Consider the following 17,128-nt stretch of genomic DNA (forward strand, 5'->3'; position numbering starts at 1 on the left):
CAGCCCAACACTTGGCAGTCTGTGCATGCTGTGCAGTGTGTCTTTAAAATATTTGCTGGTCTCAGTGGAAGGGTGGCTGTCAATAAGTTATTCTTAAGTAAGGGAAACGGGGAGAAAAGGCTGAGGTATGTCAAAGTGGGTAAGAAATCCTCAGAATTGTACACTTCGGTCCTGAAGCACCGTTTTTGTCTGTACTACATTTAAAAGTTGCATGTGTATAAATTTTTGTGTTTAATTATAGTTGTACACAGCACATCTGGAGTCAGGATGGAACCACAGGAGCAGCGTGTTAGGGACACACTGCTTCCATTCCAAGGACTCTTGCAGGTTAATCCACCTATGATACTGATGACAAATACTGCATATAAATATGGATTAAACACTACCATTTTTTATCTGCGCATGAGCTGTGAATGCGGGCACACTGTGGGTGTGGCAGGTAAAAAATTCCTGACAGCGAGCAAATGCTGACACCATGACACCTGCCTCAGTCTGTGATTTGCAGTCAAACGTTTAATGCCAGGTCACTGCACGCGGGTGCGCACACACCCAAATGTGTGGATGAGAAATGCTCTCCAAGGAAACGTGGCTGTGGTAAGGGTGTTGCCATGGGGACGTAGACAAAGGAAGAGACACGCAGCATCAAAGTCTCGGTCTTATAAAGTCTTGGTAGCTTTAAGGACAGTGAAAAATACAATATGAGAGGAACACCAGGAAATCCTCCTCTTGGGAATAATTCATGAGACCTGTTAATAGATGTTAACTGTTATCGAGTAGCATTGTAACAGTAAGCCTATATACCAGCTGTTATGTTAGTTTGCCTGTTTATTTACTGGCTGATTCACTTAATCACCCTGCTCTGGGTGACCACAAGAGGGCAGCCTTTTCCCTTCCCCCAATTTGCTATTGTTTTTCCCTCTTTGTAGATTTTACAGTTGAATGCACTTGATATATTTTTATGAGGCGAAATAAAGGGAGAGAGAAAAGAAGCATAAAACAGACTGTAAACTGAAGACAGCAGGGAGCAGTCTGCTAATTGAACACCTTATACTGACTATATTTGGATACATACCCTCACTGTTTAATAATTTAATATTTAATCAGTCAACCACTGTAAACTTTGGCCTAAGAAAGTAATTTTCTTGTGACACACATTTGATATTATATTAACTCAGTCGTGTATCTAAAAAAACCTTTAACATAAAAGAGTCGTTTAAAGACTCTTCAGAGCATTCCAATTCCAAACATTCCTATTCCAAATAATGGCAAAATAACAGCTTGTAGAGGAAAATCGATTTCATCACTGGTGTTGCACTTGCAAAAAAAAAAAACACAAAAAAAAACAAAACTCTTACAAATGCTTTATGCTTTTGTTGTTGCTGTTTTCCTTTTTTCTTTGCAAGGTATAAAGTTACCAACCCTTCAAATAGGCTCATACGCGGGTAAACTGGTGAGATCTGTGAGGTGTTTAAGTGCACATTTCGATACAATACGTTGGACTTTGACATGAGGGCAATGACAGGTAAACGCACAGTTATTATTAAAATATGTTTCGGGGCACTCTGGGGAGGAGGGGGGATTAGAGGATATTGTGATGTTTAAACAGCAGATAGTTGTTTTTGTTTTTTAAATTCAGTTTACATCGATGTTTACAGGTAACTGTTTGTAGGTGTTTCATTCTTCAGGTAATCCTGACGTCACGCCGGGTTCTGTCCCAGGACGACTCCAACTATTCCCAGCGGCCACTCTCCAAGGAAGTCCCGCCCTCCGCAACTGCCCATTGGATTAAAGGTGAACAGAACGCGGTTGGTTTGGTTTGATTGGCTCACAGGTTGTCAGTCGCAGTGCGACGGGAGTTTCGGGAGTTTGAGGTTAGGCGTCAGGTGAAACCTGCTCTGTGAGGAAAACGGCGCAGATTAAACGTACTTTGCGACTACCTTCAGCATTGCTTTTGCACTTTTTAATGAACTTGTCCAGTGCGGGAAAAGTTTAACACCGGAGACCAACAACTTTAAAAGATGAAGAGCCTCAAGTATCGATTGAAAAAGCACGAAGTTACCATAACAGTAAGTTGATCGTTTGTTTTCTCGGTTTTGCTCATTTTCCCCGTTTCCCACCACTGGAGCGGTCAGCTGTGAGTTCATGGACGGCGCTGGGACCCGACGCTGTGTTGTACCTCCGCGGGTTGCTGTCTGTAACCCTCGCCTCTCTGTCTTAGCGACCACGCTAACCGCGGTCATGTTCCCACGGTGGCTGCCCGCGCGCTCCCCTGGAAAATAGACACCCCGCCAGCACGTTCAAGCACCTGCACACACACGCGCGCGCGCAAGCGGAGGTCGTGGCCTGCTCGACACAGATTATTATACTGCAGATTTAGGCCAGGTTCAGATTGTTATAACCTGGCCTAAATCTGCTGGAGCTGTGCTGTTGTTGTTGTTGTTGTTGTTGACAAAGCGCGCTCTGGAAGAAAGCACCACAATTCAATACCACAAAGTGCCTGTTCTGCTGTTTTTTTGTTTTATCACAGGGGACATTTGTGGTCATTAAAAAAACCAACAAAAAAAAAAAAAAAAAAAACGCTGTCGTGCACTTTGACCCACCTTTCATTTCTGTCTTGTGAACACACTGAGAGCTTTTAAATTATGTTTGTTTTTTGGTTGTTTAAATGCACCAGTGTGTTCTCTTTACCAGCCTACAGCTACTGAAACCATGTCCGTGAAACTTTTCTGTAGATCTGTTTAAGAAAAAGTCTGTAATCGTCTTCAGGATCCCGCTTGAACAAGGATTTAGTGTGGTGGTGAACTGCTTGTGTTTCTAATATTTTGTCCATCGTATTTGGATCAACATGAATGGTAGACATATTTGGAGACTGGAGCTTGGTGTTCCCCATTCAATGCTTACATAATGTAAAAGCAGGAAAAACAATGGTGCCTGTTTTATGTTTATTTTGTTTAACAAAAGCAGCGCATTATTATTTTTATTAATACACGATTAATTATTACAGAGCAGCAGACCTTCAAACTTGAGGACAGGTGGGCCTGAGTTGTTTACCGTGAAGTACGGCATGACATACATGACAAAGTTGGAATTGATTGGGTGGAATTGATTCTTCACAATCCAGCGATGACGTATGAACTTTGCTGAATAGACAGCCATCACAATTCTGCACAGTTCAGCATGCAGTGGGTGTCTGGCACTGCACTCTGTTTTCGGCTCCCAGCAATTACCATGAGAAAGGCACAAAGCCAGAGGAGCTGTGTGTGGTAAACTATCCGGCCCCCATTGAAATAAAAGGAGAGAGGGAGCGAAGAGAAGAGAAGCCTTTCGAGATTGAAATGGTATTGTATGTCTCACCCCCTCTGACAGAAGTAGAGACACCCTTTTAAAAAAAAAAAAAAAAAAAAAAAAAAAAAGAACCATGAAAACCAAAAAAGCTTGCAGACTTTATGTTCCACTTGTTTCAAAGCACCCTGAGGAAAAGCTCGATGTGGGCTGTGTTGAGGAAACAGATGTGACATTTACACTGGGCTAAAATTCCCGTTGCATTCCTCTATGAAGGCAGAAGAGGAAATATTAGCACACCTACAGATAAAAGGTGTGTTTAAAAAAAACTCAACAAAACAAAACATGGGTAATAATTTAAAATGTTTAACAAACCTGTTCTGCTTCAGGTAAGATCTTTGTGCTTGCACTGGTAAACAAACACATAGAAGAAGTATGTCATCACCACCTGTTGCACTTTGAAATTTGTGAAACGCAAATCAACCAGTCAATCACTCACTGAGGCATTAAGGTGAACGGCATTAAGTGCTAAACGTTTTAGATGTGTGCCTCGCTCACTGGCTCACAATGAGGTGAACTTGCTTGCTCTTTCTGGGTAGCGTGACTAATCATTAAGAAATACATGCATATTTTTCAAGTAGGAGAGGCAATCATGGGGGTGGGGGGTATTGAAACTGTAACTCAATCCTGGCCAAAGAAAACAAATCCATGGAGGAAACTCCATCTTTCCCCACTCCTTTTGTAACTGTATCAGTTGTGCTCCCTGTTGTTGAAATTCAGAGAAAAAAGGTTTTGTTTTTTAACAAAGAAGCCATAAGCATCATATTTAGTGTCATTACCGTTGTCTTCCACAGTTGCCTGCTTATTGGCTAATCAGGTTTTCCTGTCACGCATTACCAAGAACTTATTTCAGCTGAGGAATGCTGACTATGTTACCAAACAAAGCTGAAAACTTAGTATCCAGGTTTCAAAATGCCATGGCATTCCCTTAATACCAGCTGTAGATTAAAGACAGGATGAAGTCTGTTGGTTTGGCTCACGGTTGCAAAAGGCAAGCCTCCAGTTTCAGTTATTCTTTTGTGTAGAGGCCTATTCTTCTGTGGAGAAGCGTGATTAACTACAAGGCTTCGTACGACAAGCATTGTCATGTTTAAATGCCATGATCATGTGATGGAAAGAAGCGACACAAGATTGTTTTTTCTGTCTGACAGTATGGGGCTGTACCTGTTCCACTCAGTTTAGCTGCTGATATTTTCTGAATGTTGAAGTTCACATGTAATCATTGTCTGTTCCTAAAAGACATTCCTTTGTGGAAAATAATATTGGGTTATGAAAAGCAGATCCCTATCAAAATAAAAATAAATATAAAGCAAAAAGAAAATGTGCCTAGGAATGTCCTCAGCAAGATTCCGATCAGCATTCCTCAAACATTTTAGATAACCACATACTCGGATTGCAAAAAAAAAAAAAAAAGTGATATCTGTTTGTTTCAGGAGATATCGGTGTGCTTTCAGAGCCGAGGCTACAGAGGTACGAGCAGAAAGTTATAACTCCAGCAGGGTAACCAGAGAAAAATGATTTCCTGGTTAGATTTGAGATTTGGCTGCACTGTCGCAGTATCTGCTTGTTGTCACAGTAAACATCCATCGTGTCAGCTGGATTTTGTGCGTTCAGTACAGCCCGTGAAACTGAAATCACTGAGATGCACAAATGATTTGGTTATCAGAGAAGGAGACACTAAACCTGTCAGACATCAGTTTGAGTGCCTTGATGATAGAAAGTCTTTCTAATGCAGATTCATCCATGAGAGCCTTGTAAGACCAGGATGAGCAAAGCAAAACTGAGGTTTGGGGTTTTTTTTCTCGAGATATGGCTGTTAGAACCAGCTAAAATGTTCTGTGTTACTTGCCTATAGTTGTTTAATTCATTAGGGCTGCACGATTTTGCATAAAATGAGAATCACGATTTTTTTTGCTTAGAATTGAGATCACGATTCTCTCACGATTTTCTTTTCCAGTATAAATATTTATTGCACTTATTAGCTGCACATCAACTTCGTAACAGTTGAGACTGAACATAAAAACAATAAATAAACATAAAAATAACAAATGTCTCACATTTGGTCATTGCCGCAAAATGTTGTACTGCTTGAAATTCCGTCTCCACCGTTGCTCGATGCTGCGTGTATAGAGCAGGTAGTGCAACAATAGAAAAATAGTTGCGGGACGGCACTGTGTAGCGTTTGTCTAGGGTGTTGATCATTTTCCTAAATCCCTCGTTTTGCACAGTGTTGATGGGAGCCATATCTTTGGTCAGGTGATAAGTAATAGCCTCCGTAATTTCTTTGTGCCTGCGGGAGTTCGACGGGTATAGGGAAGCGCTGTATAAGGTTCCCGTTATTGATGTTTGGGTGGTTGACCGGGACGGATTTTCTCCTGTCACTTTCTCGTCATCCCTGATGTGCTCTCCGTTGTTTTTTTTTAGCAGCCAGCTTCTGTATCACGTGGTATAAGGCTCCGCCCTTGTTATTTGTTGAGCAGGAAGAGTGAGCGCTTGTTTTCATGCAGATTACGTCCCGGATCAAAATGCGGTACAATCGTCGTCGTCTTTTTTTCTTTTTTTTTCTTTTTTTTATTAAATCATTGTCATTTGGAAATTAGATCGCACATAAGTATGAATTGAGATTGCGATTTTATAACGATTAATCGTGCAGCCCTATAATTCATTGTATTGTTGTGGCAGACACCCCTCCTGGTCAGTTCTTGAGAAAGGCTTCTTTTCATTGGCCTCTGTTAAATCCACAATCAAATTTAGGGACCTTCTCCTCACAAGGTTTTGAATAATTAGGCCCCATCTTATCTAAAAGATTTCGTAGTACCATATCACCCGAATAGAGCACGTCGCTCTCAGAGTGCAGGCTTACTTGAAGCTCCTAGGGTATTTAAAGGTAGGATTGAAGGCAGAGCCTTCAGCTTTCAGGCCCCTCTTCTGTGGAACCAGCTCCCAGCTTGGATTAAGGAGACAGACACCCCCTCTACTTTTCAGATCAGGCTTAAAACTTTTCTTTCTTAAAGCATAAATTTACAGCTGGATCAGGTGACCCTGAATCCTCCCATAGTTACGCTGCAATGATACACTGAGTATTCCTTACTCACCTTTTTCCACTCTCTCTGTTTATACATTACTCTGCATGTAATCATTAGTTATTGTTAATCTCTTACACACTTCCTGCTTTACTGAGGCCTAAAGCCAGATCTGTACCTCTGTCAGATCTCCTGTGGATGGTGGCATGTTGGGGCACCTACCTGTAAACAGCAGATATACAGGATACAAGGCTGTGGTATATGAGTGGCTAAAAATCACTGCAAAATAGAGTTTCCGGGAGAAAATGCAGTGTGTAATAATAAAAAATGCAGCTTCACTTAGTTTTCCTTGTGATATGTGGTGAAATGTGGCTGCCCTACTGTATTGGGTAGGTATGGCAATGTTTTGCAATGTCAAACAAATCAAATCAAATAAAACATGTCTGCTACTGTTGGATGATTGTCGGTTATGCTACCACTGAGCGATGACATCAGTGCTTAAAGATGCTCATCTACGTTGTCCTAAGCCGTCATTATACACCTGCACCTACATCATGTGTCCATGATCCAATATCATTAAAAGTCTGCTGAGCCCATCGTAACGTTTAGTGTAAGGATAGGAGAAGGAAAGGTCAGGAAATGAAATAGTCCAAGGTCTACATGTAACATAGTAACACAACATGTAGACGTTGTAATAGATTATAAGAAGTGTGAGTGGGCTGACGTCCAGGTGAAGGACTGCGTCTTTTTCTCTAGCTTTCATTTCACTCGTAGGAAGCAAAGTATTTTGCTTGATGTTAAGAAAACTTAGACAAGTTTCGGATGTCTGTATCTGTATGTTGTTCAAATTCAGTCTGTTCCCTGACAGTACAATTTTTCAACACATGAAATTTTATATCTGTGTTTTGTTCTGCTCTATCGTCCATCTGTCTTCTATGACTGCTTAGTATTTTCTACATGACGTTCGCTTGAATTGTGACTTATTTGTCGGTGAAATCAGAGGAACAGTAAAACTCAAGTTATTGTCTAAAAGTTACAAAGTTCAGCTAGGCAGACTTTAAGTTCTAGCATATAATACATTATATGGTTATGTTTTTGCTTTTGCACTTGTTTTTCATCATTATAATATCACCTATAGGTCTGGGTGATTACTTGGGTTTTGGACCCAGATCACTTCGCAAGGCTCCTGATTACGGTAGCCGTAATGCTCCAACAATCCATCAAGCCGTGCGGCTTTGTAGCTTACCAAAGTTGTACTAAAACATTTTTGACAGATTTCTGCACGCCATGTACCACATAAAATCGGTTCGAGGTCAGTAAACACAACCAGAATTCATACACAAGGCACACTGTCGATTTTTGAGAAAATTAAAGGATTTTGCGCCTTGTAGTGTGGAAAATATGTTATACAGAAGAATGGAATATATCGCGATATATATCATTACCGCACATGCTTCAAGTTATACCTCCATATGGATTTTAGGCCATATCGCCCAGCCCTATGAAAAACATAGATCCAGTTTATGACCTGGTGATGGCCCGATAAGTATGTGTTTAGATTATTGTCTCATTGCTTCACTTGTGGTTTTCGGCACGTAGCTGGAGGCTGTATGTTTTGTGAGTTACAGGACTCGCGTTGAATTCTTATGACATGACTGCAACTGTAAAAATGCCTCTGGTTAGTTAGCACTAAAGGTATTTTTATCACCAATAAATTTTATGGTGGTGAATGGCAGTCACTCTGCAGCTCGCTGTAGGTCAGTGTTCATGGTCACTGTAGTTTTTTTTCTTTTCTATTTTTTTCTGGCAGTTTTGTTTTTGGATGGTTTTTGCATTGTGTACGAGCCATATTTAAAACATGAAGAGGGAAGCTCAGACCTGTCAGTTTAATGACTGATCATGAAGACCCCATTAGCCTCCTGACAGGTTGAACACTAATGAGAAGCTTCCTTTAGGCAAATTTGTAGCAGCACACTGTAATGAAAGGGTATTTGCTGCTTTTCTAGTATAACCAGCGTTGTTCTTGGGCTTTGATTATGTTAAGGATTTCAGCAGCAAGTGTGACTGAACGCGTAAAGCTTATTTATTAAATCTGTATCTGACTTTAACATTAATCTTGATGTTTAAAGGTTTTTTTTTCATTCACAATGATATGAATTTGTGTCCCAACTTTTTATTGTTATATTCATAAATCCCTCCTTAAAAAAAAAACCTATCAACTTTTATATTCTCAGAGTTCAGGTTTTTGAGCTTGGGAATGAATTTAATTGTTAAGAGAAATTAGTAGTAACATAGTACTCCATATTTCCTGGCGTCCTGATCACACGCAGATTTTTTTTTCTCTCTTCCCAGGGCTTGCATGTTCAATAATGGTGAAATGTAGGATCCTCCCTTACCCTTTAAGTAGTGTTATTTTACAAAATAGAGAGCGGGATTGGGAGGTGTTGTTGATGGCAAAAGTACTGTGGGACAGTGGAGGCACATGCAGCAGGAATGTTTTGTTGGGAAGTTGAAACGACTCTGGTTTCAAAGTTGTTTTTAACAAAAGGAGGGTGTGGATGGGAGAAGGGAACGTGATGGTTCCAAACCTTTAGGCAGTGATCGCTATCAGCTTCTTTAGCTGTTTCTCTGCTCAGGGATAAAAATGGTGATTGTGATAAAGTCTCACAATGAGCTCGGTGCAGATTTGACTTTCCTGCTTCTTTGTTTCGAGGCTTTGTTTGAAATTTCTTTCTTTTTTTCTTTTTCTTTTTTTGGAAGGTCAGTTAGGTGATAACAAAGGTTTTGTATATTTTATTGTGTAGTTAAAGAAATCAGTGTTACGTGCTTGCTTTGCTGGACTGCAACACTGTCTATCTCACTGAGTGACAAAGGCCTCAAATACATTAAGAAAACTACAAATTTGGCTAACAAAAATAAAAATAACAATAAAATAAATTGAGAGTATGCTTTTTTTTTTTTTTTTTTTTTAAACAGCCACGCACTTTTCGTGTAGCTCAAGCCAGGGTGACTAAAGGAAAGCCTTGAGTCAACATGATCTATCAAAGAGCTGTCTTAATAAAACCCTCGTGGTTTCAAAGATGCTGTGGAAGGATTATTTGTTACCCGCAGCTGCTTTTAAGTCTAGGCACTTATCTTAGTATCTTGGTACTGACCTTTTCAGAAATGGTACCGGCTAATTACTCATTAGAATTGAGCCTGTGTGAAACCAAATTTGCTCTTTTTTCCCACCTGCCTGGTGTCACATGCTGAGGTTTGTCAAGCCTGCGGTTACTGTCACTCCTTGGCGATCTCTGTAAAGATCTGCTGCTGTGTTTTTACCCTCTGCAGAGTGCATTGCGGGGCATTGAGGGAAGTGAAGTATATTCTGTCTGCAAGTGCGTGTTTTGTCTGGCTGTGCCTCGGTCTGCAAGGCAGGACAAATAAACAGAGAATTTATAACATGCCTGTCACTAAGCCAGGTCCAGCTTTTTAGTACATATTAGACTTTGTTCACGTAGAGACAAAATGCTTGCTGAAACAGAACCCTGCTTTTCTAAACGGCTGTGTTAGAGGAAGATGAGATGTCTGTTTATTTGTACTGATAAACTGTTGCCTTTGTGGGGAGCTTGTATGTTTTACAGCCTCCTAAATCCCCCAGGAATTTCTTTCTACCCACTGAGCGTTCTTAAACTACCTACTTATGAAGCTCCTTTATCAAGTTTAGGCTGCAACTTGGAGACACCCAGCAGGCGTTCTTAACCTCTGCTGGAGGGGGCGAGATTTGATTAAAATCCTCTTATCCACCCTGCTTAATTTTCACAGTGTGTGTGGTGTTTACTTTTTGGGGTTCAGTTTGGATGGACTGAGTGTTTCATTTGAGCTAATCCTTGGTCAGACTGTAAGGCTGTTTAAATCTCATGAGGAGTGCCTGTCTGACTAAATGCTGTGTATGCTTGCCTGTTAGATAGCAGGCTTTGCTTCATTATGAACCTCTCATACCAGTAATCAGGACCTAGTGTTTTGTTGTTTTTAATTTTCCATTTTGCTATAGCTGTGCGCGGTTGGAATAGTGCTGTGCTGGGTAATTTATTCAGACATGCTGCCTCTTAGTATTATTTTATGAGGAATATTTATGTACCAGTGCACAAGACATCAAAGCCCCGTCTTATTCCCCCATTAACAGTAATAGTAATTGACTGCGTTGACCAAAGGAGACAAACTGTGAAACAGACTCATCGCATGTTTGCTTTAGGCTGGATGTTGTATCGGCTGTATAGTCAGTGGCAACACAGTGATCTGTTGTTTCAGGATTAACGTCTGGCTCCATAAGAGCGGCTGTGAGGTCATCCCAGCAGTGTTACCCATCGGCGTTCCCATGCTGTGCTCCCTCCCACTGCTTACATGGAGCAGAGAGCTCATCCTGTATAGCATCAACCAGGGAACATAAATTTGTTTCTGGTGGTTAAGTGCATGTGTCTTTTTATTGTTGTTGTTGTTGTACAATGTTTGTCATGTGTGAGCTTTGCATTCAGTCAGTTTGTTTATGTGTAACATGAACTGTGAGTGTGTGTCAGGGCAGCGATGGGGAGGTTGGCATGTGAGAAGGGGCTTAGTTTATTGACTGACTTTGGGTGGGCTTCAGCTGACGTCAGAATGTACGTACACACACACACACACACACACACACACACACACACACACACACACACACACACACACACAGTCAGTCAATCAGTCATGCTGAGCAACAGAGGGACAAAGATTCTGCTGATGAAGGACAAACTGCTGTTCAGCAGCACGGACTAAGCCCTATCAAGCTGTGCTCTCTCTGTTTGTATGTTTCTGTCTGTCTGCAGATTAGATACGTGCCTCTGCCGTATGAAAAATGTGGAGTCACTAACATAGTTGGACGGTTTTGTTACTTTTTCAAAAAATCACTGTTCCCTTTGTCGTCACGAACAAACAAGATAGTGAGAGAAACGAAGCGGTGCAGCCAATTAGTGCCTTTCGCTTCAACACCACTGCTGTGTTCAGCTACAGGTGGTCACTGGAGATCTAGACAAGTCTGCTTTTTATGACATTATACAGTCATTTTATTATTTTTAAAATTATACAAATGCCTTGTTAAGATGTGTGAAGTTCATTCACCAAGCAGTATGTATTATTTGTGCAACAGCCACTAAAAGGTTATAGACTAGATGGAATACCTGCTAGGACTGGACGATATATCGAGTTTTTTAATAATATCAATATATTTTTATACGAGATATAAGATGTGACAATATCGTTTATATCGATATAGTATATGTTATGTTATAATTATACTTGTGGAGCTGTAAGTTTGCCTCTCGTTTGTCCACTTTTGTCTCTATGCAGCGTTACTGGGCCTCGCCTCTCCTTCACTGAACACAATTCCCCCTCCCCCATAGTTTCACCTGCAGGCAACGACAAGATGGACACGGCAAATCTCCTCTAACGAGTTACTGCGGATCGCCCCGTGCGTGGGGCTGGACGGCGTCAACGTGTTAACGAGCTAACCGCGCTAACGACATGCAGCCCACAGGGGGTGACTTTGGGTGGGCTTACTCAATTTATTTTTGAGTAATTTCTTCATGTACATCTACGCTGTATGTTAATAAAAGTGCCTGTGTGACATCTGGGACACAGCTTTGACTAAGAACTCTCTTTTTGTTCTTACCTTATGGTAAATATCGAGATATATATCGTATATCGCCATCCAGCTAAAAAATATCGAGATATGAATTTTGGGTCATATCGCCCAGTCCTAATACCTGCCACACAGAGCATGCTGTCTTTTGCTGTATATCTCTTTATGGTGGCGTGTTTTTGTGCGTGTTGATGGAAACCTGGTGCAGCAGAGTTAACTGATGCTCTATTTGTGGCGTGAATGTGCATCTGCTGTGTTTTGAGATGTGGAAATAGACTTTTCTTGGAAGAAGGTGGTCATAGGAAAGAATATGTGTGCATTGGACAATGTCAGAGGGGCAAGCCAGTGCCTGCTTTGTAACAGGCATGAGTCAGGTGTTCTCCAGAATTAAATTTTTTCTGATAGTTTTAGTCATTGTAGTAATTGTTAAATTATTGTTTATTGGATATTATTTTGTTACATACATTTATGTTACTGTTTTTGTTTGTCAGAGGTCTTTAGGTGCAAGACTAGGGAGATTTTATGAAGTATGTTTACTGATGTTTTGGTGTGTTGCATGATAATCCGATTGTTAAGTGATGACATGACGAATCCGACTTCCGGGCCTAAAGTAGTCTGCGTTTAATATGGCTTTTGTGTTGTTAACATGTTTAATGTTATGTATTTTCTTCTATTTAATCTCAAAAAGCTCCTAAAACAGTCAGTGATCACTGTTGACCTCCCTCGGCTTTTATTACCGCTAATCATTTATTTAAGGTCAGTTTTTAAAACCTTAGGATGTAACTACAGCCCAGCCCATGCAGCAGTATATGAATGACTAACCTCGTATTGTGGATGGATTATCTCAGTTGTTCTCCTGGCTGAAGTTTGGTCCTTTTACAGCATCCTGCCATGCGATTACATTTGTTCCTGACCACCGAGAACACTCACGTTAACTTTTATCGAGTGGAAAAAAAGTTAGCTTGTTTATATTATGCTAACATAGCTGTGTCGCTAGCGGTCACGTAGCACATCATTATATACCAGCTAGCCCAACTTCAGTAACCCTACAAACGTCACTGCTGTTTAGTTTTCTGTCTTCATTTATGCTGGAAGTGATAACAGAACTGTACGTTTTAATTTGTTTCCAAAACCCCGCAGTCAGGACATGCTATATTGTATTTAGATAGAAGCTAGCGAGCTAACTCCCTGCTAACTTCTAACTCCGTTAAATGTCATAAATTCCGTTTTTATGGATGCCTGGATGTTAAACTCAATTGTTACACCTGGTAGAGCAGAACGCTGATCATTTTATTAAAGATGAAAGACTTTAGACAGTTTTTCAACTCTCAGTAATGCCATAGTGATCGTTTGATATATGGACCTGCAGCGGAGTTTAGGCCCAGACACGGCTAGTGACGTCAGACTGAACAACCGGATAATATATATGGAAAATTAGTGAGCTCGTATTTACAGTAAATATACCACATGTAAGTGCATTTCAGTTGTAGTATTTCAAGTTTTACACCAAAGTTTGTGTGTGTGTGTTCATGTGAGAGTGAGTGACTGAGGGAGTGAGAGAGAGACAGAGAGAGAGAACCGACCAAACAAGTGTCAACATAGTATTTCTGCCCAAGTACCAGCATGCCCAAAGCGTTTCTTGCTTAACCACATACCGCCATTAGAGACCAAAGAATCCTGTGGTTTTTACTATGCTATTCTACACATACAGTTACACAAAGGATGGAGTGGCGTGGGATCGCGTTAACAGTCCATTAAAATTTTGGATTAAATCCACCAAAGTCAACTTAATGAGTTTAAGTGTGATTTATATTATTAGCATAAAGGTAGTACAGTGTAAAGATTTCAAATATGACACATTTGACCTCTGACCTCTCAGGTCATTTGATTGATCTGAAGGTGATAATAATGTGTTAATAATGATGTATAGAGCGATTTAAAGCAATGTTTCTTACTGCCATTGTTGCGCTTTTGCCATTCAGGGAATTGTATACGGGGATTTTAAATATCAGATATTTGAGATATTATTTTATTATGACTTTGTTATGTACATTAGAGTACCAAATTATTACAATTTAAATACATAAAAATTTGAATATCATAACACTTTTATTGACCCATGTACTAAAGTCATATAAATATAAAAGAATAAAAAAATAATTGTACTTAAATCATTTCAAGTATATCAGAATGGGTTTATACAAGGCAAATAACAAAAGCCTGCTCTTTGTACTTGTTTTTACTGAACTGCAAATGTTTTAAAGTACGTTTAAAAATACCAAATAACAAAAAAAAATGAGTATGTACAAAATCTCTTAAAATTAAATACTACCCAGAGAATGAGCTTCCTCGTGGAGGTTTGTGCTCTTCGGGTGCTGCTTGTTCATAATGCTTCCTTCAGCAAAATAACACTAACCTGCTGCTGTCCCACAGATCCTCCTGTGTGTTTTTCCTTCAGGGGCTGAAAATGTAAATTTTAGGAACATTTTTAAAATATACTACCTCTTTAAGGAAGTCAATACTTTTTTAATTTGCTGTAGTGTTTCTGCATTAGTGACCCAAGTATTCCCTCACTAGCAGCCCACCTCACTGGTACTGCAGTGAGGTGGGCTGCACCCTTTCTTTTTCTTGCATGGAGCTGGAGCTGCAGAGTTGTGGTGGGATATTGTCAGTGGCAAGTGGCAGTGACTTTCTTATAGAACGTGGCTTACTGGTTTGTCATTAGACTGCCTTTCCAGGTGAGTTGGCAGGGGCAAGGGCCACTGGGTTTAGGGAATGAGGAAGGTGATCCCGGGCCTGGCAGCAGGTCACGGAAGTTGAGGGAAAATAGCTGGGAAACGTTTTGTCCTCTGGGTCAAGTGTCATCTAAAATGGTTTGACCTAATAATTGGGTTGACTAGTCTCCATTTTGGGCAGCACAAGTAAGAATATCTTTGGAGGATCACCAGGAAACTCCCAGAAAGCCACTTTACCGTATGGGCTTTATTTTAGTTCCCACATGGTTAACTTTACGTAAGTGTCTTAAACCTTCACACTTTATGCAGATTAACAGCTCACTTTACTGCACGCTAACAGATATTCAGAGCTTCACACATTTTTGTATCCTGATCTGTTTCAACAGTCACTGCAGAGTTGGCATCATGTTTCATTTTGTGTGTGTCATAGTGCAAAGGCTGCATTCTCATGCAGTTGGTAAATTTGTGCTTAATCTAAGTCAGTATTTCCTTTTACTTTCTGTTGTTTCTTGAGCACTGAATGCTCAATAGATTCACAGCTGCTGAGAACAATAACCCATGACAGTGATCTTATATAAGCACCTGGCACTGGCTGCGTAATGGTAGTTTGTACTAATGATTGCTAGAATTTTCTCATACATACTTGTATCTGTAATACATTTTCTGTTATTTGGAGAATTACTTGTAAGATACAATTGCTTTGGATTCTCTTTAGGTTACCATTGTGTTATTAATGCTTTTGATGCTTATCACCTATCCTCTTGGTCAGAGCATGCAGATATACATTGACTTGTTATTTTTCTGCTGACCACCAGAGGGCGTTTCTGCCTGTTCTTATGCATCCAGACCTGGACGAATGACTCTGTGCTTAGCAGCTATCCAGACATGCTTCATATACATTCCGACAACCAGTGCCTCGTTTTCTCCAGACACCTGGCTTGAACCATCAGTGTCGGCCCAAATGCGCGAGGGGCTTTTACTGTGAAGCATCAGCTTACCTGTTCCAAAATGACAGATTGACTGCAAGCATGCTGCATCTTGTCACTTTCACACCTCCACCCCTCTCCTGTCCTTGTGTGTTTGGCTCACACACTCCCAATCTTTCTCTCCTGCACCCTTTCTGTTTCTGGCCCTCAGGGGTTTCAGTTACACCCTACATGCTCAGACAGTTGCACAGCTCACCGCGTTACGCACAGGTCTGTGGTCACAGATTAAAGGGATGTGTGCGATGGTATGGGCGCTGGTGTAAAAACACTCCCGCCTCAAACTGCAATGCCTGAAAAGGTATGCCGGAGAGCTGCATCTATTCATCAGTAACAGAGAAGATTATTATAAAGTGTCCCACTGAGTTACTAACAGGATTTCCCATCTTTCCTTCATGTTCACCTGACTGTTCATGAAAACTGCTCCGTGTTCCTGCATTGTTTGTTTACGTGCCACTTCGAGAGATTTCTGTGGCACAGTTTCTGATATTTAAGCTCTTGAGGGTCTCGTTTACACTGACCCAGCTAGAGTTTTGGCTTTTTAACTGCCACAGCATATCGCACCAATAAATCAAATTGTCATTGAGATATTCACAAAGCATGCAGCTATTTTAATGCCACAAACAGGTATCTCTAGGGATAAATGATAAAAATAGTAGCAGAAGATTGGTGTCCTGTTTGGACATGTTGCTAAACCAAAAGTACAGATTTTATGTTAGTCATGCAATATATTGGTCATCATCTTCAGGAAGCTCTACTTTGTTTGAACACATGTCATTTAGTTACTGTAACGTGTGTTTATCTTAATTATCAAAGAAATGCAGCAGTGCATCATTTTCTCAGTTTTGCTATGTAAAGCAAAATTCAAAGCATGCTCTAGTGGTTGTTGTCCGATTGATTGGACCAGTACGCACCATTTAGCCTATGTTATTCTTACTTGTTTATTCTCTATGAGGTTGCAGGGGCTTGTAAGGTCCTCTTAAGGTTTCAAACAAAAATGCACAGCTCACACACAGAGCTGCAAATATGCTGCCAGTTGCCGGTGGATGTTGTTGAACTGATGGTGGCTGGTTAAAAACTTAAAGTGTGTCAAGAAAATATTCCCCACTCCACCATCACCAACTGTTTATACAAAGCTGGATGGATTTGTGCTTTTGTGTCGTTTACTCCAAATTCTGACTGTACCATCCAAATGCTGTGGCAGACCTCGAGGCTCATCAGACCATGCAACAGTTTTCCAGTCTGCTTTTGCCCAATTATTAGTGAGTTTGTGCAAATTGTAGCCTCAGTTCTTGTTCTTAGCTGACAAGTAACCCAGTGTGGTCTTCTGCTGCTGTAGACTCCCTGCTTCAATGTTTGGTGTGTGTTAGGGGTGAGCAGTATAATCTTATAATT

General features: G+C 40.6%; 1 protein-coding gene across 1 annotated transcript in view; it reads left to right on the forward strand.

Annotated features, from left to right (window-relative positions):
• Positions 1-1,838: 1,838 nt before the first annotated feature.
• Positions 1,839-17,128, forward strand: part of uacab (uveal autoantigen with coiled-coil domains and ankyrin repeats b) — a 38,703-nt gene continuing 23,413 nt past the window's right edge. The window contains exon 1 of the mRNA XM_085405441.1: positions 1,839-2,066. Within this exon, the coding sequence (XP_085261567.1) occupies positions 2,019-2,066 (48 nt within the window). The 5' untranslated portion in view covers positions 1,839-2,018. The remainder of the gene's footprint in view (positions 2,067-17,128) is intronic.

The sequence above is a fragment of the Rhamphochromis longiceps genome, linkage group LG1, assembly GCF_057381845.1.
Source record: "Rhamphochromis longiceps isolate RC_006_pf linkage group LG1, R_longiceps_female_GT1.1, whole genome shotgun sequence".
In the NCBI taxonomy this organism is placed as follows: Eukaryota; Metazoa; Chordata; class Actinopteri; order Cichliformes; family Cichlidae; genus Rhamphochromis; species Rhamphochromis longiceps.